Source organism: Daldinia childiae (genome assembly GCF_008694065.1).
Source record: "Daldinia childiae strain JS-1345 chromosome Unknown Scaffold8, whole genome shotgun sequence".
Classification (NCBI taxonomy): Eukaryota; Fungi; Ascomycota; class Sordariomycetes; order Xylariales; family Hypoxylaceae; genus Daldinia; species Daldinia childiae.
In genome coordinates, this window is record NW_022984649.1 from 1,518,352 (window position 1) to 1,539,925 (window position 21,574).

The window sequence follows — 21,574 nt, forward strand, 5'->3', positions numbered from 1 at the left end:
TGTTTCATTTTAGAATTATATTTGGCTGTAAAACCTAATAGTAAACCCATGAGATAATAATGTATACATCTTTAAATCACCCGACAGTTGCTGGCCAAGTATCAGACAGCTGGTGACAATCTTGAAAGGGACATCCGTACCGAGGTACATAATAGATACAACAAGGTAGTAAACAGCTGTTGCCAGCTGGTACTACTTTGCTTCTCTAGCACAGTTCAAAGTAGGAAATCGAACGTTGCGGATTGAATCGCAGAGAGATAAAATCTAAATGAAGGATATGAGGCAGTTTACATAGTATCGCAGGTTGTGGCCACCCATGGAAAGCCACCTTTTCAAGTTAAATCACGATGCTCTCGAAGATACATACTGGAGTATTATCTAGACCTTTAATTACAAATATTCAGTACCAACTGAGACTGTCGGTCCCGTCATCGCCTCTCTTGCGACAGCGAGCCTATCGCACTCGAACATTCTCTGCACAAACGATTCTTCGATCCCAAGAGACGCAATCGAAAGCAGACTCTACGCACAAATTCATATACCATGCGGCCGCTTCGTTTTCTGCCAAATATAAAAGGTTCAACCCGACAAACGACGTCTTCCATTTCAATCCCTATAATCGCATCCAGACGCAGAAAAAGCGTCACAAATCGAAGCGCCCGGCTAGTGGACAAGATGCTTTCTTTATAAGTCGTGTGGGCGACACAAATGCCGTTGCCTTCGGCATTGCAGACGGTGTTGGAGGCTGGGAAGATAGTGGCGTTGACCCAGCCGACTTCTCACACAGCTTCTGCGATTATATGGCCTCAGAAGCGTATGAGCATAGGTCAGATGCAACTGGTTCGTCCTTGACGGCCAGATCTCTAATGCAAAAAGGATATGATGACGTATGTCAAGATGGATCCATTCATGCTGGGGGTAGCACAGCATCGATTGGTATCGCGAGTGAAGATGGCAAGCTAGAAGTTGCTAACCTAGGTGACTCGGGATTTGTGCATTTGCGTCTGAATGCTGTACATAGCTATTCGGAGCCGCAGACGCATGCCTTTAACACACCATATCAGTTATCCATCGTGCCGGCAAGCATGCTGGCGCGCGCCGCCGCATTCGGTGGAGCACAATTGTGCGACTATCCCAAAGATGCAGATGTCACACAGCACACGCTGAAACATGGCGATATACTCGTCTTCGCGAGCGACGGAGTCTGGGACAACCTATTTAACCAAGACATACTTCGCATAGTTAGCCGGTTGATGATTGGACTAGGCGCCTGGCAAGAAAGTGACGGTGGTATACTTGTCTCTAACAACTTGCTGCCCTATACCCAGGCAGAAGACTCGACGCAGCGGCCGTTGACACTCCAGAGCGCACTAGCAGTAGAAATTGCAGGGGCTGCTAAACTGGCGAGCATGAACCAGCGGGTTGACGGGCCATTTGCTAAAGAGGTTCAAAAATATTATCCTCAAGAGAATTGGCACGGCGGCAAAGTCGATGACATCTGTGTTATCGTCGTAGTGGTCTCTGAGGATGGAAAATCAGAAGCAATCAAGAGCAAGTTATGAAACTACAACGACTAGTATTATACCCAAGTTGAAAGAATATAGAAATTATGCATCGCCAGGCGTTCAAAAGAAGGGAGGAGTCAATATTTTACGAGCATTCTACAAGCATTCTGCATATAAAAATAGGCGGACGGGTAGGGAGAAGGCGGGTTGTACTTGTATGATATTCGCAGCTAAATATATACCTATTTATAACTCTATATGTCAACACGCATGTTTAATAGTAGATACCTATCATTATACTAACACTTCGACGGGGCTGAGGTCTTCTGCTGTGATATGTATTGTTTTATGTGGTCATCCTTGACCGCTTTTCTTTGACCAGTGTTTCGAAGCATAGATATATTATATGAGTGACACGAAGCACTAACAAAATACGAATATATCCGTATTTATATGTAATGATGTCCAAATGCATATTCCGTATATATAGAAGAAGAAAAATATAGGTTAAAAATCTTTAATAATTCACTACTACTATAATGCTCGGTGTAGTTCACAATGTACCTATAATATAATACCTAGGTATTAATTAGGTACTAACCTATTAGTTACCTGTTACATGTGAATATATCTCAAGTTAAGTTTAACCAATGAGACTATTGTGGGGAGTTGTCGTTAATCTACATATATAGTATGTAATTGCCAAATCCCAGCCTCCCCCACATAGTACGTCTATGTACATATGCATATAGGGAAGCTCTAGGTGGGGCGACGACGACCAATTCCACCTTCTTAATTCTTGGCCTGCAACCTGCAAGTGCAAAACTTCTACGTACAACATTCCCATTTCTCAATGTATCCAATTCTATAACTATCCCAATTCGCTATAATTGGCCTGAAAGTTAACAACGCGCGACCATGGACGATACTGTCGCGCATTCAGTGGAAAGCCTTCTGCCTGACTCGCTTGAAGTGCCTATTGATGGACCCTTATCAATATCTGATCCCGCTGAAGTTTTCGGTATCGAAGCTCCGTCGCCGCAAATTCCCACTGACCTCCCCGAGGATACTTCGACTGGTACTACCCAGAGCGAATCTAGTAGCTTGAAACGCTCTAGACCCCATGACGAGGCGGACGAAGGATGGCAAACTGTAAGCAAGCGCTCGTCTAAAAAGTCGAAAAAGGACAACAAGGAAAAGAAGGTTCCGGCGCCTCAATCGACCAATTATCCTTCCATCACGTTCAACCACAACGCCAAGCTCCAATCCAAGATCGCGCTCGACTCGCTACGAAACCTTATCCTTTACATATTCGCTGAAGGCGCAGCTCCTCAATGGGTTGCAATCTCCCAACGGCCGCAATTTCGAAAGATGGTCGCGATTATGGTACCGGGACTAGAAGAAGCTATGTTCAAGCAGGATGTCAACTTTACGACGTATAATGACCAGCCCTTTAATTCGGACCAAAGACCCCGAGTGTTAACATCTCCGGATGACTATTATCCGCGACTTCTAAAAAAGGAGGAGCTTCCTGAAATCTTGAAGGATTTCGCAGATATGTTTAGTCACCTATGGCCTGTCAGAACACCAGGTAACGAGAAATATGGCACTATACGCTCGCCACTCGGCACCATACTCACGGCGCCCACTGAAAAGACTAAAGAGGAGAAGAGTCAACGGGGCGTCCAACCTGCGAAGGAGCCAAAGGGTTGGAAGGACGACCGTACAAGAATCACCGAGTTTCTAACGATGCCAGAAGACTTCCTAGCCAATGGGTATATATTACATCCTGCCTGTATACCGGCAGAGCGGCGCAAAAATTTTCAAGATCTAGAGGGATGGGTTCATACTAATGTGGAGAATCTTGAAGATGGTGATGTTCCTGAAGAGGAAATCCAACAAGGGAGTGTCACGGCGGGCCGAGAAATTCTTGCTCTTGACTGTGAGATGTGTGTAACGGGGCCTGAAGAGTTCTCTCTTACGAGAATTAGTCTTGTAGGTTGGGATGGAACTATTGTTCTCGACGAACTAGTCAAACCCGACAAGCCAATCCTCGACTATGTCACCCGTTTTTCAGGCATCACGGAACAGATGTTGGCCCCTGTGACCACCACACTTAGAGATATACAGGCTAAACTTCTGCAAATCCTCCATCCCCGCACAATCCTTATAGGACACTCCCTAGAATCAGATATGAAAGCACTGCAACTTACTCACCCGTTTGTTGTTGACACTGCTATTCTCTTCCCACACAATCGAGGACCCCCGTTAAAAAACAGTCTCAAGTTTTTATCGCAGCGATTCCTCAAGCGTGAGATTCAGAAGGGTATGATGGGGCACGACTCGATAGAAGACGCAAAGGCATGTTTAGACCTTGTGAAGCAGAAGTGCGAAAAGGGAAAATCCTGGGGCAACCAGGAGTCGGGTGAGAATCTATTCCGACGGTTAACCAGAACAGGAAAGGCTTATCGTGCAAACGGTGGGGTTGAGGCTAAAGGAGGAGTCCAAGTTGGAAAGACGAGCGCCATGATTGATTGGGGTGACCCCATGAAGGGTGCTGGGGCAGCTTCAACGTTCCCGATCGGGTGCAAATCAGACGAAGAGGTGACAGAAGCCATCATGCGCTCTCTGAGGGGTGATCCCGTCGGCGAAGAGATACCTTTTGGTGGCGTTGACTTTGTTTTCGCACGATTTCGTGAGTTAGAGGCATACCAGGGGTGGTGGAATGGGAAGAGCGACTTTCCGCCTCCCGACCTGTCCAACATGTCCCTCGAAATATGTGTTCAGAACCTCACCCAGCGAATCAAGCGCATCTACGACTCGTTACCACCATGTACCGGTTTCATCGTGTTCAGCGGTTCCGGCGATCCGCGCGAGATGGCGCGCCTGCAGGCCATGCAAACTCAGTTCAAGAAAGAGTACAATACGCCAGGCAGTAACTGGGACGATCTAAGCGTAAAGTGGACGGACAGGGAGGATCAAGCGCTAAAGAAGGCAGTCAGCGTTGCGCGCAATGGCATTGGTTTCATCGGTGTCAAATGAACTAACTAACTCCCTTGTACTCTTTTTTAAGGACAATGTATTTTTGGGATACTTCTTAGGCATGTACGATAGGTATAGGGAGGCGGCATATGAGATACGAGCTACGAGCTACGATCGTGTTTGGCATTGGTATTCTGAGATACCCCATTTCTATATTCTTCGTCAGGGATAGGTACCTACCTTCCTCAGGTATATAGTTACGCGAATTGTCTGGGCTTTTATGGCTTGTGTCGGTCAGATTATTACCGTTTAATAGGTATGATATAAGCATTTTTGCTTTTACAATTGCTTTGTCTACTATGAAGTTTTAGTTGGGAAAAGCCCCCCTTTATCAAGAACCAACACGGTCTTCCTCAGTAGAATGTTGAGAAAGGCGACTCGACGAGTTTGTACTCCCTTTTTAACTCTACCGTAACATTATTTTCATCCGAATATTGCCATATGACTGTTTTTTCCCTGGAAAAAGTATACCTTTAGTCCAAACGCCTAGCAAAAACGGTCCGTGTGCTAATATGATAAACTACTTAAAATAATAGGCCCCCAAAATGTAGGTAGGACCTCCCCCTTAGATAGGTATATAAACCATTGATAGAAATACCAAAGTCTCAAGAATGAAATTTCAAAGAACCCCAAAATATATTTCCTCACCATGGATGTCATAAACTGGTCGAAGCCTTTAGACCAAGTGGTTTGCTATTGTGCTCGATGCAGACAAATTCTATATTCATTCCCCAATCAATGGATCAGACTTGAAAATTATATCGGCCCCATTGCCTATACTAAACCCACCTCGAACATCTATATCGAGTATGCAGGCTTCCCAGCTATCATATATACAGGTCCCATACGGCTTGGAAAGGAACAGACATTGCTAGCGGATTGGTATGTTTAATCCTCAAATAATTAATATATATATATAGATAATATGTAGGTAATACTACTAACATATATTGTAAAACAGCCAAGTGCAAGATATGTCATGCTTCACTTGCCAGACACTGATTGGGTTCAAGTGTGTCGTGGTACCGGACAGCCACGTTCTACGCGAGTAGGTTTTTGTGCAATCCCTACCTACCTGGACATCACTTGCTGATTACCATAGTGGTCAAATGTTCTTCTTGACTTCCCTAATTATACTCGTTCTTGCGAATGACAGCGAAGAGGATACCTACCTAGAGACCGGTACAATTGTTTGGCCCCTCATCGAAAAGACGCTCGGCATACAAGAGGATCCGCGCTCTTGTTTCAATACTCCTCCAATCATACCTTCGTCCTCTGAGACCAATACGTACGCTGGCATGAGTAGAATAGACCTTCCAATGAGACGAAGCCAAACTCTTCATCATCTGCAAGTTTGGCTTGACAGTTTAGATTGTCAACAATCCAACTCTAGTTCCATCAATAACATACTGCCGTGTACCGAAGAAGATATCGCAAAGCGAGTGAAGGAGCTTGACGAGTTGAAACAGTACGTAGGGAACTATTACAGGGATGTCGACATGATGCAGGATAGCATTGTCTCGTTGAATAGAGGGTTCAGTGAAATGAACCTGACACCCACCCGTATTGAGCGAGAGCTTACTTCCGCGAGGCAAATAACCGCAGATCTACGATCAGCTTTAAGCAGCAGCAGCAGCAGCCATATGTCGACCTCAACCACAGAGCAACCACCACCACAGCAAGAAACAGCCACTTCAGATACCAGGCCCGCGCTACAAGACTTGGCATGCGTGACTGAAGACATAGACGGAACTGGTAGAGCTGTAAAAGAATGTATCTCGATAACAAAGGGTTGTGTCGAGGAGGCATATTTGCTACGAGCAAAGCTGAAAAACCTCAAAAAAGAAGTGGCCCACAAGCAGTCTCTGCCTGAAGACGCGGATCCCCCGGGAGAATCTACTCGTGAAAATACTCACCACTGATATTACCAAGATTGGTTAAAGGGCGAGCTAGGGGAGGAAGAAAGTAGGATTATTAAGTTGAAGCGATGCCAGTGCTAACATGTCAGCACAGAATGAAGTCTCCGATAGCATTAGGTAGTTTTCATCCTGCAATAATAACACTCTGTTTGTTTGTTTTATTTTATGAGCCAAATTCAGTATCCATAACCTCCAGGGCAAAGCCGGCTAGCGTTTGGATTGGCTTTAGGACTGCTATGGTGAAGAAACGGGGCTCCTCCGAATTATTCAGATTTCCAACAAAAGCGTTTATCAAAGCATTTTCAGTCTCTCGACCCGGTATACTCTCCAGATCATCCAGTACGTCTTTTGCTTGGTGGTATATTTGCCATTCCTCTGAGTGAGCCGCCGGGCAATAATGGATAACCATGGCTAGAATTGCCTGGCACATAGTAGCTTGGTCCATCTTACCTAGCGCTTGCGAGATCCTCGCTGATAGAGACCTAGTGCTGTCGCTTGACGCGGAAGGCGGCATCGAAGCTGTGTTAGCCAGGAGCTTCGCAACCATGAACATGCCCTTCACCCTGGGTCCGAAGAAGGGCATAGGCCCTCTATACGGATCGCTGTTTAAAGCAAGAAAACACGACACAGCTAAGGCGTATTGAAAATTGCTCTGTTCGCAGAAATAAATGTTGGCGTCGACGATCACTTGCGTTAATGGCTCGACAGCGTACAATTCGGCTTGTCGAAGTCGCTCGCACGTTTTCCAGCGCTGGCGGAGCTGTTTGGACTTCTCCGGCAAAGTCAAGCCTTGTAGCGATTCTGTGCAATTCGGGTATATCTCCTCGATGTATTGCTGTAGAGAACTATTCAAGTGTTCTTTGGCAGGATGATGCCGTATTTTGTCTAGATCGGGGGCGAGACTGAATGTGTTCAGCTCGAGATGCGGATACCGCTGGCAGACTTGGTAGATGTCTAGGTTGTCTTTGCACCGGGGACAGAGGCATGTGAAGTGATACCGTGTTTGTAGCGCTTGTTGGCGGTGCGAGCGATGAAGTGTGCATTCTGATATGAGATGAGTGGTTAATAATAAGAATAGGATATTTTACTAGGTGATGTTGAGCTTACCAATATATGATATTTCGATCTCTTCGCCCTCTCTTATCTCCCGAAACGCGTGCAGGATTGCCTTGCGCCCTACGAACTGTACGAAAGCGTTCGGAACGCAGGAATGGTTTATCATGGCCAGCGCAGGATTGAAGTATGTCCCGCTTTGGTTAATGTCTGCATCGAGTCGGTTGAAGGAGTTGACTTTTAGCTGGTGATCGTTAGAATTAGAATTTTAGGAACGAGAAAGGTAGATGTAGTGGGAGCAGAAGTAGAAAGGGTGAAGACTTATAGCCCGAACTATCTAGAGCAATCGTAGTAAACCCCGACTTCACTCACCTTACACACAATCTCCATGGCCTCGGCCAGATTACTCTTGCTCATCTCCCGATTCAAGTAATGTAGCGCGGCGCGAGCTTGAAGCTCTATGCCAGCCCACGCTACATCCGGGTCCGTAGTACGCACCGTCTCGACATGGCCTTCCATATCTACGACCGCGGCCTGCATTTCCGGGCGCACAAGCACCTGGACTAGAGCCCGGACAGGTGTCGGTAAGACCTTATGATCCGGATTGGTCTCCTCTTGAGATTCTGCAGGGTCAGGAGCCCGAACCCGTCGGAAAGCCTTGCACTCGCCGCGGCCGTGGGCGAGCGCCCAGTCGGCCTTCTGACATGCCGGGGTGCAATAGTAGACTGTGCGACAGCCGGTACACGCGCGCACGCGGACCGGGGAAATATATCTGAGATCCTGATCCGATGCTATGGCTAGGCAGTAGTGGCAAGTCCGCGCTAGGTGTGGGTTATCCGGGATAGCTATGCTAGGTGCCCCTTCGCCGTGAGTAAACACGGCGATGACGGCTCCCGGGCTGAAAAATTGCGATGCGAGAATAGAGCGGCCCCGGGATGGAGACGGAGGGCTCAGGATTATGCCGGGTGGGAGGGTGACCATCTTGGATATCTTGATAGGTACTGTGAGGTTATCTTCTTCCTTGTTTGTCTCCTTTGAGGTGTGTTGTTAGATGGAATATTGAAAGTATGGTGGGTCCGGATAGATGCAGATCTTAAAAGGTATAAACTTGGTATTGTACAGTGTTCGTCGCACTTTTCAATCATATTTTTCAGGTGGTGAGAATTACAAGTTAGAGTTGATTTAACTAGAAAGAAAAAGAAAAAAAAGGCATAATTAATACCTATAAATTTCTATATGAACTATGTATTACTATCGGCAGAAGATGTTTCTCTGCTCTAAGTCTATATGTGACAACTACCTAATACATGATATCACTCAATTATCAACTTTCTATAAACTCTTCTACGTCGCACGGAAAGCTCCCCTGTAGAACAAGATTCAATATTATCTACTATCTCGATGAAATGTCTATATTTATATCACAGCCTATGGATCGGGGAAATCTAACATAGCTCTATAGATAGGTAACATCGACTTATAGATTCCGCCGCTTTCCGCCGGCAAGCTACCTCTTCATAGCATACGACACATACATATTCACCCCCGCGCGTCGACTGAGTCACAATACGAGATACGATCCTTCTCTTCCTATTTCAGCCGCAAGACTAGGTCATGACTTTCTAGTCATGTAGCCCTTACGATAGGTATTTCTCGAAGATAAGGCGTGCTTGTTACTCCAATAAACATAAGCATTAAAAAGCAGCACTCAATGTTAGTTAAAGATAGCTTGACTTATATTTTACTTAGATTAAGTTCATTTAAAAGTATAAACACATCTTATTTCCCAAGCTTAGATTGGGATTAGTAGTTTTTAGGCTTCATTAATTATCAGCTTTCAGTAAACTATGCCTCTCGAACTTCAACCCGCCACCGAAGCCGACGCGCGCCGAGCAGCCGAGATTGAGTCTGCAGCGTATGGGCCGAACCCGTTCAGCCAGATTCTATTTCCGGGGCCGTTCCCTCCGGAGGCAGTAGCCGGGCGCGGTGCTCAACTAGCCGCCGAGCTCAAGAAGGACCCTACGGTGCGCTGGCTCAAGGTAGTCGATACGGATTTGCCCGAAGGCGAACAGATGATTGCTTTCGCCAAGTGGCACATCTACATCGAGAAGCCGCCACAGCCAACGCCTCGGTCATTTGGCTCAGGTTGCAACGCTGAAGCATGCGAACTTGTATTTGGAGACCTTGCGAAGTTGAGATCGCGTATCTGGGGCGATAAGCACTGCGTTTGTAAGTACTTGACCTCAAAGGAGAAGAGCCGTTTCTTTTCTTCATGCGCAATATGAAACAAGGGATGAGGGGTTGTAGTTCACTAGATGATATTCTTCTAGTACGATAACTCACTAACCACGTTTCTCTAAGACCTCTCGCTCCTCCACACCGATCCTAAACACCAGGGCCGGGGCGCTGGTAGCATATTAACTAAATGGGGTCTCGAGGAGGCGAAAAGGCTCAACCTTGTTGTATATCTCGAGTCTTCCCCAGCAGCTCACTCGCTATATAAGAGGCACGGGTTCCGCGATATTGAGGTCCTAACAGCCGACCTTAGTAAGTGGGGTGCGACGGAGGAACATAAGACGTGGTCGATGAAGTATGATCCGTCTGAGATTGCTAGTTGAAAAGTATTCCTGTTCATTATAGTAGTAGTTATATGTGAGTAGGTATATGTGATGAGAAAGTAGGAAATGTTGATACCTTTTCAAGTTCACATGGCGTCGGGTTATGATGAAGAATTGTTTAGCTTTATAGAATCTCGCAAATAAAGGTTATCTGCATAAGGAGCAAACCTACTAGAGGCTTCATATCTATTCAAATTATGTTGATCGTCAACCTAGGTACATATCTCGGTTGTAAATGAATAGAAATGAAGCTCTCAAATTACCCTCTATTAATGAAATACATATACTGTATTAGTGGGGCCCATATGTACAGCTAAAATACATCATCTTACTCAGGTTTGCCTTTATTCCGCAATTCCATCCGTTCAAACTCTTCTTCAAACAATCCGTATTTGACAAAGACCTCACGAGGCACCTATTTGTTTTTTCTAAGCCTAAGCATAATATCATATATCCAAGATATTATAATTATTCTTCAAGTTCCAACTATTCTCACCTTTCAGCTAAAGCTGAAGCTGAACAACCCCACCATCCCGCGCACTGCGTCATCGTAAAGCCCAACCAGCAATGCTGTCGTCCTTTTGGAAGACATCACCAACAGTTAACTCCAACATGTCCCCAGGACCCCCGACCAATGATAAAACAGACCCGCCGGCTCCCCTCGTGAGTTCGTGGCGCGCCCGTGCCGACGCCGGTGAGTCTGTAGCCGTGGTCCGCGTGCGGAACCTGCGAAGCTCTATTCCCATCGGCCGAGATGCCTGGGGCCGCTCCGGTAAATTACAGCCGGTGCTTCTCTCCTCCGAGGTATCGTTCGCGGACCCATTCTCCGTGAATGAGTCTTCGTCGGGGAATACCGATAAGCTCGACTCCGGTACCGTGCACTACGGCAATCTGAGCAAGACGCTACTCGGCAGTCTCGAGCTTTTAGGGTCTAAACCCGACGCTGCGGGAACAACAGCAGCTACGATAACCGCCACGGGCTATGAAGCCGAGGTCACTACCCCGCGAACCGCTGATGTCTTAGAGTTGCTATGGGTGCGCATGACAGGGCGCGTTGTAGACGGGAGCCGTGTAGCTTTGCCGCTGGATCAGCTACCGTTCCTGCATGCAGCACGCCTGCGTTCGCTTTCACTAACCGTAGAGCTGCCAAAGGCGTCTCTTCTCGGTGCCGGTGTCAGTCTAACTACAAGAGCATGCTTCAGAGAAGACATGCCAACAGAAGAGGATAAAGAGAAGAGCGATACTAACAAGAACCCCCTACGGTCTTACTCGCGCACTCTACGCATCCAAGGGCTACACATCCCTACGCTGATCGGCGTCAACCCGAACGAGCGCAAGGCTAAGCAGATGCTCGTCGCAGACGTTGAGATCGATAGGTTCGATGTTGCGGAGGACATACATACTGAATTAGAGAGTATTATCGTAGAGGTGAGTCCGCTGAGTGAATCATATTTCAACTACATAAAAATACCTAGACACCGCTTACATATCCCCGATTAGACAATGGAATCATCATCTTTCGAGACGCTGGAGGCACTTGCTTCCCACATCGCCAATAAGATATTATCAGACTTCAGGATCAACGACGACCCGAAGCCCATGAAGGAGCGAGGGTGGCGGGTTAAAGTCTGCTTGGAGAAGCCGATTGCGATACCTACGGCGGAATTCCCTGCTGTGGAAGTTACCATGGGGTCGTGATTATATTACCTGGGGGGACAAGGGATATGCTATTCAGATGAAATGTTGGCATATGTAGCACATGGATATATTGCTACACAAGGAGTGTTTTGGATGGTAAGTTCTATGATATTACGTATAGCATCATTTCTATGCTAACATTATAGGATACATGTGTGTTGGAATTTCCAAACATAGTCCCAGGTTAGAATAGTGTTGTCTCATCGGTAGGACCTCGACTGTCCGTACCAAGAAAATATTTGGGGCTTCGAGTACATCCTATTGTTTTAGATACTTTTAATGAGAAGTTGCATCATATGGTAACCCCCCAGTCGTTTGAATCGTACCGTCCCATGATCCCGAGCGGATATCAACCGCCAGAGGGGTATGAATTTCTAGAAAGTCGGTATAGAGGCTTCTGTGTATGTGACGAAATATGGCATAATCTATAACTACGCATGTAGAAATGACAGAATTCTGTTAAATTACTACCATATGACTGATCAGATAGGGCTGCCTTAATCTCAGATCGAGATCTCTTATACGCGGCCCCTGGCAGTAGTGAAGCTACACAAGTATTATGTGACGTGGTTTTATGTTATTAAGATGGCTGGTGTTTTCATTACGAGGTTCAACATCGTGAACATCATATCAAACCTGAAGCGGGAGCGTGTTGAGTGAGGCGTAACGAGACGGGGAACTACATAAGTGAAGGTTTCCGTGGACTTGGACAGCCTCATTCATAGCTACAATAGGGCAATTCAGAACCCTAGACTTTTAGAAACATCAAGCGGCTTGAGTATCCCGGGGAATAGATTCCTACTCATGCGGGTGATGCGAGATCCCTAATGCAGACAAGGATACGGCCCGGCATATAGAATCTATACTAGTTGATTCTTGGGTCTTTGGGTAATCTATAGAAAACAAAATATGCACCGTTTCTATCATATATCATCAATCATGAAGAGCAAGCCTAACAGACGAAGCCACGTCAGACCTTGCGGCAAGACGGGATGTCGCCATTCGTAATCTCATCGATAAACTTGGGATCCGGATCGAAGAGCATGACATGAAAATGCTCTACGGCTTGGACGGATTTCAGCGACCTCCAATTCTTGAACCAGATGTACTACCCAAACATGTTAGCGTGACTAACCAAGAAGCAAGAAAATGAGGAAGGGTATCGATTCTCACTTACGCGATCTTTCGGGACCCTAGATCCAAACGTCTTCTGCACGTATCCATCAATCTCGGCCCGAGCCTCGTCAGTCAGATCCGTCGTGACGGGATCCTCAGGTAGTTCAAACTTGGTCCATACAACAAGATGAACGATCCGATCATCAATTCCATATGGCCAGTCGTTCCACAGGATCTTGATGTCGTCTTCAAACTCGAATGGCTTGCCTCTAGACTTCACAGGTGCCTCCCAGTGCAGCCGCTGTGTTAAGACGAAATTCATGACGCTACCGTAGTCTCTCTTCAACTTCCATGTGTACTCAAGGTACCGCCGCAGGTCAGAGGGGATACGTCTAAACGATCCTAACCGGTTCTCGGCTACTATGTTCTGTACCTCTGGCCACGTCGACACTGTGTACTCCGAGTCGGGAGTGCCGATAATGCCGATATCCTTGACGCTCAGGCTGCGGAGGAATTCCGGACACTCTTCCGTCCGTTCATTTTCAGGGACGTTAACCTGCCAATAGTGCAGACCGTCGACGCTTCCCATCTCGAGTTTTAATGCTTATGTACCTTATGTACCTTATGTACCTTATGTACCTAATGTATAGGTAGAGAAGTATACCACCGTTTGATAGTGGTGGTGTTTCTACTCCTGGAGAGAATAGGCGAAAAGCGAGTAGGTATAGCCGATTATGATAGTCCTGGCTAGCTGATAGATGATAGATGATAATCTCGAAAAGTGGCTGGGAGGTACAACCAAGAAATTCTGATTTAGGGAAATATTGTCAATAGTTGTTATTCATGGCAAGCGCTGTGCAACGAAATCTCGGGGACCTGGTATCGATTCAGTTTAGAATTCGAGAATCTCAGGGGCTGCTGACCGTAAACCATTGACCAATCAGCTATAACATGTGATAAAGGTGGAGTTAAATGGATATCCTTGACTCTGTCCCTGTGAACGCTAGAGGTGCTGTGTCATGGCTTGTACACGCTATCACGGCATTGTTTACTTGACGTATTATTAGATTGGAAATATATATATTTTATTATCATTATATTATCGGTTTTCGTAATACTCTATTATTCTAGATATGAAGTATGAGGTAGTATTAGCGTATTATCTGGGTATTTTACATAGATGCTATTTAAATTACCATATTATACCTGTTGTTTTGCTGTACCTATCTATACTTTCTTTAAATAACTCAACTCAAGCTTTGAGGCGTTGATACAGTAATTAAGGTTAGCTAGATGCGGCTCTTGTCTTAGTCGTGAAGATGTCGATCCTGCCCAGCCTAAGGGATATAAGAATAAAGTCAGACATTAAGGCCTGCTTGCATTGATTAACCAGTTTCCCTTGTACCGTATGCCCCACGTGGAAATCTCCCGATTATCTATTTGCTACAAAACTGACGTGGCAGCCGTTGTTAGTCTCTCGTCATCATACATCATAACCTTACAAAAGCTATCAATATAAACTATCATTCTGGAATCAAAATCGACAACAAAATCCGCCTTTTGCCGAGACCTGATTTGATCGAGGCCTTCGGCGAACCGTTTCACCGGCTTTCGATAGCGGAAGCTGTCCTAGACCAACCAATATGAGAATTTTATTAAACGAGTATCAAGTGGATTGCTCTAGAACTTAGTACACAATTAGTTCCCGCTGGTCTGAAATGAAGCCATGTATTGGGTGAGCTAATTGATCTATAGTGGAGAGGAAGTTGCATTTATTAAGTATTGCGAGATATAATATCGTCAATTTGTTAGTTACTAGAACCTTGGGGGCTTGTTTAGGTAGTCTGAGAGTGGGATGTCTAAGAAGCATTCTCGACAAAGCCGCCTTTCCGTCATAACCCCCCTAGATCATGTAGAGAAATCGATTAGGTTAAGAAGGAGAGACTTTTTTATCGGTGGCTTGAACGCCAACCACGACACTGAAGTAGGTAGGTGAAAATACTACCCACCCACATTGGAGTCCGGTCAGGCTAGACTTCACTGCGGATGCAAGCCCAAGCCAAATTTTGAACTTCCGACCCACTCTCCATAGTTGTCAGACGAATGTCGGTAAAATATGATAGATCTCTTGGATAACCTTTTTTCAGCCTTGAAGCGCTTTAAGCCTGCACGCCCTGAAAATGTATTGATACCCTACCTATATACTTGACTAATATGGAATGGTGCTGTATGTCACGGTGGGAGACGGGCCTTCTCTCGACATTGGAGAGAGAGACTGCAGTATTCCGTCCAGCAAAGGCATCCAAGTATGTATCGTGGCTGGGATACGGCACCAAGTTCGACGTGAACATCGTGGTAGTGGATCTTTAACCGTCTAGCTTAGCAGGGTCTAGCCCATGTCCACAAATACCATAATAGGACTAGCCCGGCCCGTTTGAAGGGGCATTTTTGAAGAAGTGATCCATTTGTAAATCGAATATTCGCGGCCAAGTACTGTACAGTACAAGGGAGATATACATAGTGTACACCGCATATCGAATTTACCTCCGCTTCATCGTGGCCATGGGGCAACCGATAATTTCCTGGAGCAACCCATCAAGGGGTGAAGGGGGTGAAGGGGGTGAAGACGGCTAGGAGGAAACCAGTCCAAATAAAAGGGGACGAGATGCTCCCGTCAGTTACTTGACCGGTCCTCCTTTCCTCTTCGCACACTTCCACTGATCAGGCAAGATTGCAGATAGTTGAGTGCAGGATATTCGCCAGGTATGTTTATGATCTTCTCTTTTTCAATTTAATAGCTGCGACGTTATCGCATGTTTTTCTGTCTTTCCCCACTCAAGTCTAGCATGTGATTGAGCGCCTCAGATCTGAGATACAGAACGGAGGACGCAAGACACAGAACGACGAGGCTTGAAAAACCGCCACGTCCTTGTTACGAGAAGAAATAATTCATCGTCCAGCAAGTCATTGCGATATGGAAGTTTTGATCTTCGGGAGTCCTTTCAACAAGTGTATTTGGCTTTGTCATTAGTGTTCCCGGATAGGAACCGGGACAAGACAAGACAAATGATGAGGTAAAATGGAGATGAACAAGATAGTTGGATTGGTCAGAAATGAACAACCCAACTGAAAACCAAAAAAAAATTAAGTACACGAAGCAACAACTAAAGCAAGCAATCAGGGAAAGACAGAAAGTGGCTTGCTCTGATTTAGTCTGCATTACGTCAATGGTGCATTAACAACTGCAGAAGTGAGCTAACCCCCCCTTTTTTTAGGTATCAAAAATTACCGTAGCTATCGAAGCTCCGCTACCAACCAAAATTTACCCCGCCATTGCCCCCCCAAAAAGTCTAGACACAATCGTCATCCCAAAACCGTTACTAAAATAAATCTTGAACTCCTTTTTCCTCCTTAAAAACATTTTTCTCATATACACGCCCATAGCGAACTGGGAGCTTATTCACTGCTGATTCAGTAACTATCTGTTGAGAAAGATACCCAAGCATAAAGTTACTTTAATCTACACAAATTCAGAATGGCTCAGGCAATTAAGAGTGCGCTGCCTTCCCATCTAAAGCCCGGCGGGAACGAAGCGGACGGCGAGTTCGCTGGTCGACACCACGGAAAGACTCGATCGCACATGGTGAGTGCAACTTCATCTGTTTTGGAATTAATCCATAGTACCCTGGGTTCGCGGATCCTTAAATCTATGAGAAGAAGGGAGTTACCCCCTAAACCTGAATCTAAACCTGAACCTGAACTTCAACCTCAACCTCAACCTGAACCTGCATCGCTCTCATTCTTTCCTATTCACCATGACGAGGAGCCCAAGAAACCCGAGGAATCCACGCGTGTATCCATCAGAACTTCAGATAGCATGGCAAGATAAAGTTTTTTCTACATTGGCAACTTGGAAAGTTCGGTGCCTTAAACACCAGACTCTAAGTCACAGCCATTCTTATTTCCAGTCACTACATCGTCTTTACATCGTTTTCACTGATTTTGTGATTCTTATTTAAACACCAGAGCATTTATTGTGTTTTCATCCCTCCACCCTTGTCACTTAATTATATTGGAATTCTTTTTTAATCATCATCTCAACCATGCCTACCTTACTAACAATTGATAAGGCCTTCGAGAATGCTTCGACCAACGTCGCCGCAGCGCAAATGCGCAATTCCCTGACTGAACTTGCCGAGACCGTCAAGGACCCGGAGCAGAAGAAGGTATGTATCCATAACAACACACATCTTAAGACATATTAAACTAACCCATGGGACTAGCTGTTTGAGACTGAGATGGACAACTTCTTTGCTCTCTTCCGCCGATACCTGAATGACAAGGCCAAGGGCAACTCTGTGTATGTATAAGTTTCGTCGTGGTCCCTAGATTAAGAAGAAACAAGCTAACAATAGGCCGGTTAGTGACTGGGATCGCATCAACCCCCCTGCGCAGGGGCAGGTTGTTGACTACGAAGACCTGTCCAACTCGGAGTCTGTCAAATTCCTCAACAAGCTAGCTGTTCTGAAGCTGAATGGTGGCTTGGGTACCTCCATGGGTTGTGTTGGTCCCAAGTCCGTCATCGAAGTCCGCGACGGCATGTCTTTCCTCGACATGTCCGTACGACAAGTCGAGTTTTTGAACCGAACGTACAGCACCAACGTCCCCTTCATCCTGATGAACTCTTTCAACACCCACGACGACACCGCTGCCATCATCAAGAAGTACGAAGGTCACAATGTCGATATCCTTACCTTCAACCAGTCGCGATACCCAAGAATCTACAAGGACTCGCTTCTACCTGTCCCCAAGAACTTCGACTCGTCCATCAACGAGTGGTACCCTCCCGGACACGGTGACGTATTCGAGTCTCTCTACAACTCCGGCCTCCTTGATAAGCTCATCGAGCGCGGTATCGAGATTATCTTCTTATCGAACGTCGACAACCTAGGTGCCGTCGTGGATCTACGTATCCTACAACACATGGTCGAGACGAATGCCGAATACATTATGGAGTTGACCAACAAGACCAAGGCCGATGTCAAGGGCGGTACTATCATCGACTACGACGGATCTGTGCGCCTGCTGGAAATTGCCCAGGTCCCGAAGGAGCACACCAACGAATTCAAGTCGATTAAGAAGTTCAAGTACTTCAACACTAACAACATCTGGATGAACACCAAGGCCATCAAGCGCGTTGTAGAGAATAACGAGCTCGAGATGGAGATCATCCCCAACGGCAAGACCATTCCTGGTGATAAGAAGGGCGAATCTGACATCTCCATCCTTCAGTTGGAGACTGCTGTCGGAGCTGCCATCCGCCACTTCAACAATGCTCACGGTGTCAACGTACCCCGTCGTCGATTCTTGCCTGTCAAGACCTGCTCAGATCTCATGCTCGTCAAGTCGGATCTGTACACTGTGAAGCATGGCCAACTGCAAATGAGCCCCAGCCGCTTTGGTGGCGCGCCGCTTATCAAGCTCGGTAGCGACTTCAAGAAGGTCTCGGACTTCCAGAAGCGCATCCCGTCAATTCCCAAGATCATCGAACTCGACCATCTTACAATTACTGGCAATGTCAACTTACACCGTGGCGTGGAACTGAAAGGAACTGTCATCATCGTCGCAACAGAAGGCTCTACGATCGATATTCCTCCGGGATCGATCTTGGAGAACGTTGTCGTTGAGGGTAGCTTACGTCTGTTGGAGCACTAATCTGTGGATGGACCCCTTTTCTTCACGTACTTTTGGGACTTTCTGCTTTCTATGCTGATAAGCGTTTCGTCACCCTTTTGTGCGTACGTTTCTACGTATTATAATGCGCGCGTTTCGCCAAGAGATGCGGTTGCGATGATTTCGTTCCCCCTTACTGGTCGTGTCGGGAATTATAGGAAGTCGTATGACATATAGAGATGACAGTGTTGCAGCAGTAGTATGGCAGCAGGGACGTGGAAAATGAATGATTCATGGCAGGATTCATAGGCGCGTTATGTAGACGCCGGGAACATAATGAAATAAAGGATATGCACACATGCAGTACAGTACCTATTATTTGTAGACTATCGTGCCGTTGTGTATTTGATGTTTGGCGGTACGCTGTGATTATTATATGCTTTCGTAATAGCAAAGTTGACGAGATAATTTATAGAATTGAGCTGTATGACATACTTGTTGGCATATGACTTTAATAACAGCTTGAGTTTTTGGGACGTGACTTCCGAAGACTATGCGTATCTAACTGAAGAGTATAGTGGTTAAACAGGCTTGGCATCAATACTTGCTCGGTTATTTAATTTGCTTTACATATTCCTCCTATTCAAACTGTTGGGCACGTTGGGCCTTTAGTGGACGGCTCGGGAGCACCTGGGTTCTGACGCCTTTTGGCGTACGGTTAGCAATCAACTTAGAACTAGTACGGACAAGGAGAATCTGACTGTCTAATTAAAACATAGCATTGCGATGGTCAGAAAGTGATGTTGAAGCAATGTGATTTTTGCCCAGTGCTCTGAATGTAAGTTATTACTCTAAGCATCTTTTTTATTTCTAGGGGGGGTTAAACCGAAGAACGTATGGCTAATCATCTCATCAATAGGTCAAAGTGAAGAAATTCAACCAAGCGCGGAGTCAAGATATTTTGGATTTAATAATCATGGAAGTTATTAGTGCTTTGAGTCTAGGATGTGCCAAGTTTAGTTATTTGGTAGGTTGAAGGATGCAAACGGTCCAATACGTTAGACAAAACCTGACATAACCTGGCATATTCCATCCAATCTTTGCTAGGTTCGATTTGCGTTGGGTTGAATTTAATGGTACCTATGTATATGCATTAGAAGTAATATATATAGTCCAGTCGCATAGACTCGGATCACATTCTATTTCCCCTTCTTTTTCATGTTCTCGGTGCACGACGGACAGTACCAACGGCCTTCTGGTTCGGACTTGAGGCCAACGCAGGTCCAGTGGAACCATTCGTAGGGACATGCCGGATTGTCACAAGCAACCATATCGCCGTACGATACATGCTGGCACAAGCAGTACTTCTTCCCTTCCTCATCCTCCTCGTCATCTGATCCTCCCGACCCTGCCGATACCGATCCTCTATCTGGCATATCCTCGTCTCTGTCGAGGTGTGAGTGTTTGCGGTGATGATGGTGATGCGGACGAGGCACCGGTGTACCGCTGCCGGCTCGAGACCCAGCACGCGACGACCGCACTGATTCTGCATCTGATAGCTCGCTGTCTGCTGTTGATACCGGTGACCCCTTGGACATACCCGCTCGTTTAACACGCGATAACGTCGACTTCGAATTCGGAGGCTTTTTTCGACTAACTCCAGCAGATGGTGTACCTTTCCGTCCGATACCTACGCTCCCAGCCTTTGAACTGGCTCGAGGACCAGCACTGCCTGCTCTCGATGCCCCCGGTGTCCCTGCCTTAGGCGTTCCTGGTCCGAGAGAAGAATGACGAGCTAATCCACTCGATGCTGTTGGCAGACTGCCTAGACCGGAATTTATTCGTGGACCTCTCTTGGGAGCACCGCCTCCACTATATCTAGTTAGTATTGGTTGTTTATTGTTTATATGTAATATGGTAGTTGATTAGGAGTTTTGGGTGCCATATTCTAAAGAGGAAGAAGAGCTGTAGTTGGAGAGGAAAGGAGTCCTGGTAATAAATATGTTGCAAAGGGAGTAAAGAACTCTGAATGGTTACTCACGGTCCGGCAGAGGACTCGCGCTGGTTGCGGCTGTTCATGATTATACTTGCGGCGGGAGAAGTAGGTGCCGAGCTGGAGATGTGGGCTTGCGACTGAGTGGTCCGGATCTGGGGGTTGGTAGCTCTCGATCCGTTCGGAGTCGCATTGTTAGTGATAGGGTTAAGAGGTGTGTTACTGGCCGTCGAAACCGCTAGCACCCGAAGACTGGTGTTGCTATTGTTGGCAGCGCTCGGTCGTACAACGGAGGGTATCTCATCGGGGTCGGTAAAACCAGGTTCGTTTCGGTCGCTAAGCTGTTTGATTTGTAGGTCGAGATGACGAATATGTTTGTCAAAGAGCGTCTGCGCTTTTTGAGCCAGGTGAATCTTCTCTTCGGCAAGTTTATCGGCTCGGGTATAGTTTTCGCGGATGGTCTCGCGCAACATCTGCTCGCGGGGGAAAGGCGTGTGGCTACCGTTCATACGAATCCAGCGCTGGATCTTAGCGTCGCTCTCTTCGATGGTCTTAACACACTCTTGATATGTTCGATCTTTATCGGCGATCTCGTCCTGGATGAAGCGAATCTCTTCGGGTAGATTGGCAGTTCGATGGATGAAGTCTTCGAGGATGGCGGCAGGGTCTTGCGCCTCGGTCGAGGGCGCCATCTTCTTTACGAAGTCTATGGAGAGATCGTCTCTAGGCATCGTTGTTAACCTGGCCCTCTAAGCGGGGACACGCTCTTTGGGTAGGTGATTGTGAGAGAGTGTTCAGAGAGCAAGCAATATGCGCGAGTGTAAAGGAAACTGAAGATTGGAAAATGGAAATTGGTAGAGAGGAGTGGTAAGGTTTATTTATTCCGGGAATGATTGCGACGTCGCCTATTATTTGTTATTCTTTTTTCAATTCATTATTCTCTTCTCTTCTCTTCTT

General features: G+C 46.3%; 8 protein-coding genes across 9 annotated transcripts; 5 read left to right on the top strand and 3 right to left on the bottom strand.

The window, feature by feature from the left end:
* Positions 1-347: 347 nt before the first annotated feature.
* On the top strand, positions 348-1,562 carry GL218_07181 (Protein phosphatase 2C like protein 7, mitochondrial; the record flags this gene model as incomplete). The annotated part of the gene is made up of 1 exon (XM_033583927.1): positions 348-1,562. The coding sequence occupies one exon, from the start codon at positions 348-350 to the stop codon at positions 1,560-1,562; it is 1,215 nt and encodes a 404-aa protein (XP_033433259.1).
* An 861-nt stretch (positions 1,563-2,423) lies between these two features.
* Positions 2,424-4,547, top strand: GL218_07182 (uncharacterized protein; the record flags this gene model as incomplete). 2 transcript variants are annotated; one of them, XM_033583928.1, is made up of 1 exon in its annotated part: positions 2,424-4,547. In XM_033583928.1, one exon carries the CDS (start codon positions 2,424-2,426, stop codon positions 4,545-4,547), a length of 2,124 nt encoding a protein of 707 aa, XP_033433261.1. The 2 variants fall into 2 exon arrangements, with proteins under 2 accessions (XP_033433261.1, XP_033433260.1); XM_033583929.1 differs by having other exon boundaries at positions 3,063-4,547.
* A 2,082-nt stretch (positions 4,548-6,629) lies between these two features.
* On the bottom strand, positions 6,630-8,500 carry GL218_07183 (SET domain and MYND-type zinc finger protein 6; the record flags this gene model as incomplete). The annotated part of the gene is made up of 3 exons (XM_033583930.1): positions 6,630-7,510; positions 7,574-7,763; positions 7,892-8,500. The coding sequence occupies 3 exons, from the start codon at positions 8,498-8,500 to the stop codon at positions 6,630-6,632; spliced, it is 1,680 nt and encodes a 559-aa protein (XP_033433262.1).
* An 866-nt stretch (positions 8,501-9,366) lies between these two features.
* Positions 9,367-10,137, top strand: GL218_07184 (putative gnat family protein; the record flags this gene model as incomplete). Its single annotated transcript, XM_033583931.1, has 2 exons — positions 9,367-9,748; positions 9,881-10,137. 2 exons carry the CDS (start codon positions 9,367-9,369, stop codon positions 10,135-10,137), a joined length of 639 nt encoding a protein of 212 aa, XP_033433263.1.
* Positions 10,138-10,749: 612 nt separating this feature from the next.
* GL218_07185 (uncharacterized protein) lies at positions 10,750-11,835 on the top strand (the record flags this gene model as incomplete). The annotated part of the gene is made up of 2 exons (XM_033583932.1): positions 10,750-11,565; positions 11,638-11,835. The coding sequence occupies 2 exons, from the start codon at positions 10,750-10,752 to the stop codon at positions 11,833-11,835; spliced, it is 1,014 nt and encodes a 337-aa protein (XP_033433264.1).
* A 970-nt stretch (positions 11,836-12,805) lies between these two features.
* Positions 12,806-13,540, bottom strand: GL218_07186 (uncharacterized protein; the record flags this gene model as incomplete). The annotated part of the gene is made up of 2 exons (XM_033583933.1): positions 12,806-12,943; positions 13,013-13,540. 2 exons carry the CDS (start codon positions 13,538-13,540, stop codon positions 12,806-12,808), a joined length of 666 nt encoding a protein of 221 aa, XP_033433265.1.
* Positions 13,541-16,486: 2,946 nt separating this feature from the next.
* GL218_07187 (putative UTP-glucose-1-phosphate uridylyltransferase) lies at positions 16,487-18,666 on the top strand (the record flags this gene model as incomplete). Its single annotated transcript, XM_033583934.1, has 4 exons — positions 16,487-16,594; positions 17,082-17,177; positions 17,235-17,311; positions 17,376-18,666. 4 exons carry the CDS (start codon positions 16,487-16,489, stop codon positions 18,664-18,666), a joined length of 1,572 nt encoding a protein of 523 aa, XP_033433266.1.
* Positions 18,667-19,823: 1,157 nt separating this feature from the next.
* GL218_07188 (Inhibitor of growth protein 3) lies at positions 19,824-21,348 on the bottom strand (the record flags this gene model as incomplete). The annotated part of the gene is made up of 2 exons (XM_033583935.1): positions 19,824-20,496; positions 20,666-21,348. 2 exons carry the CDS (start codon positions 21,346-21,348, stop codon positions 19,824-19,826), a joined length of 1,356 nt encoding a protein of 451 aa, XP_033433256.1.
* Positions 21,349-21,574: the final 226 nt, after the last annotated feature.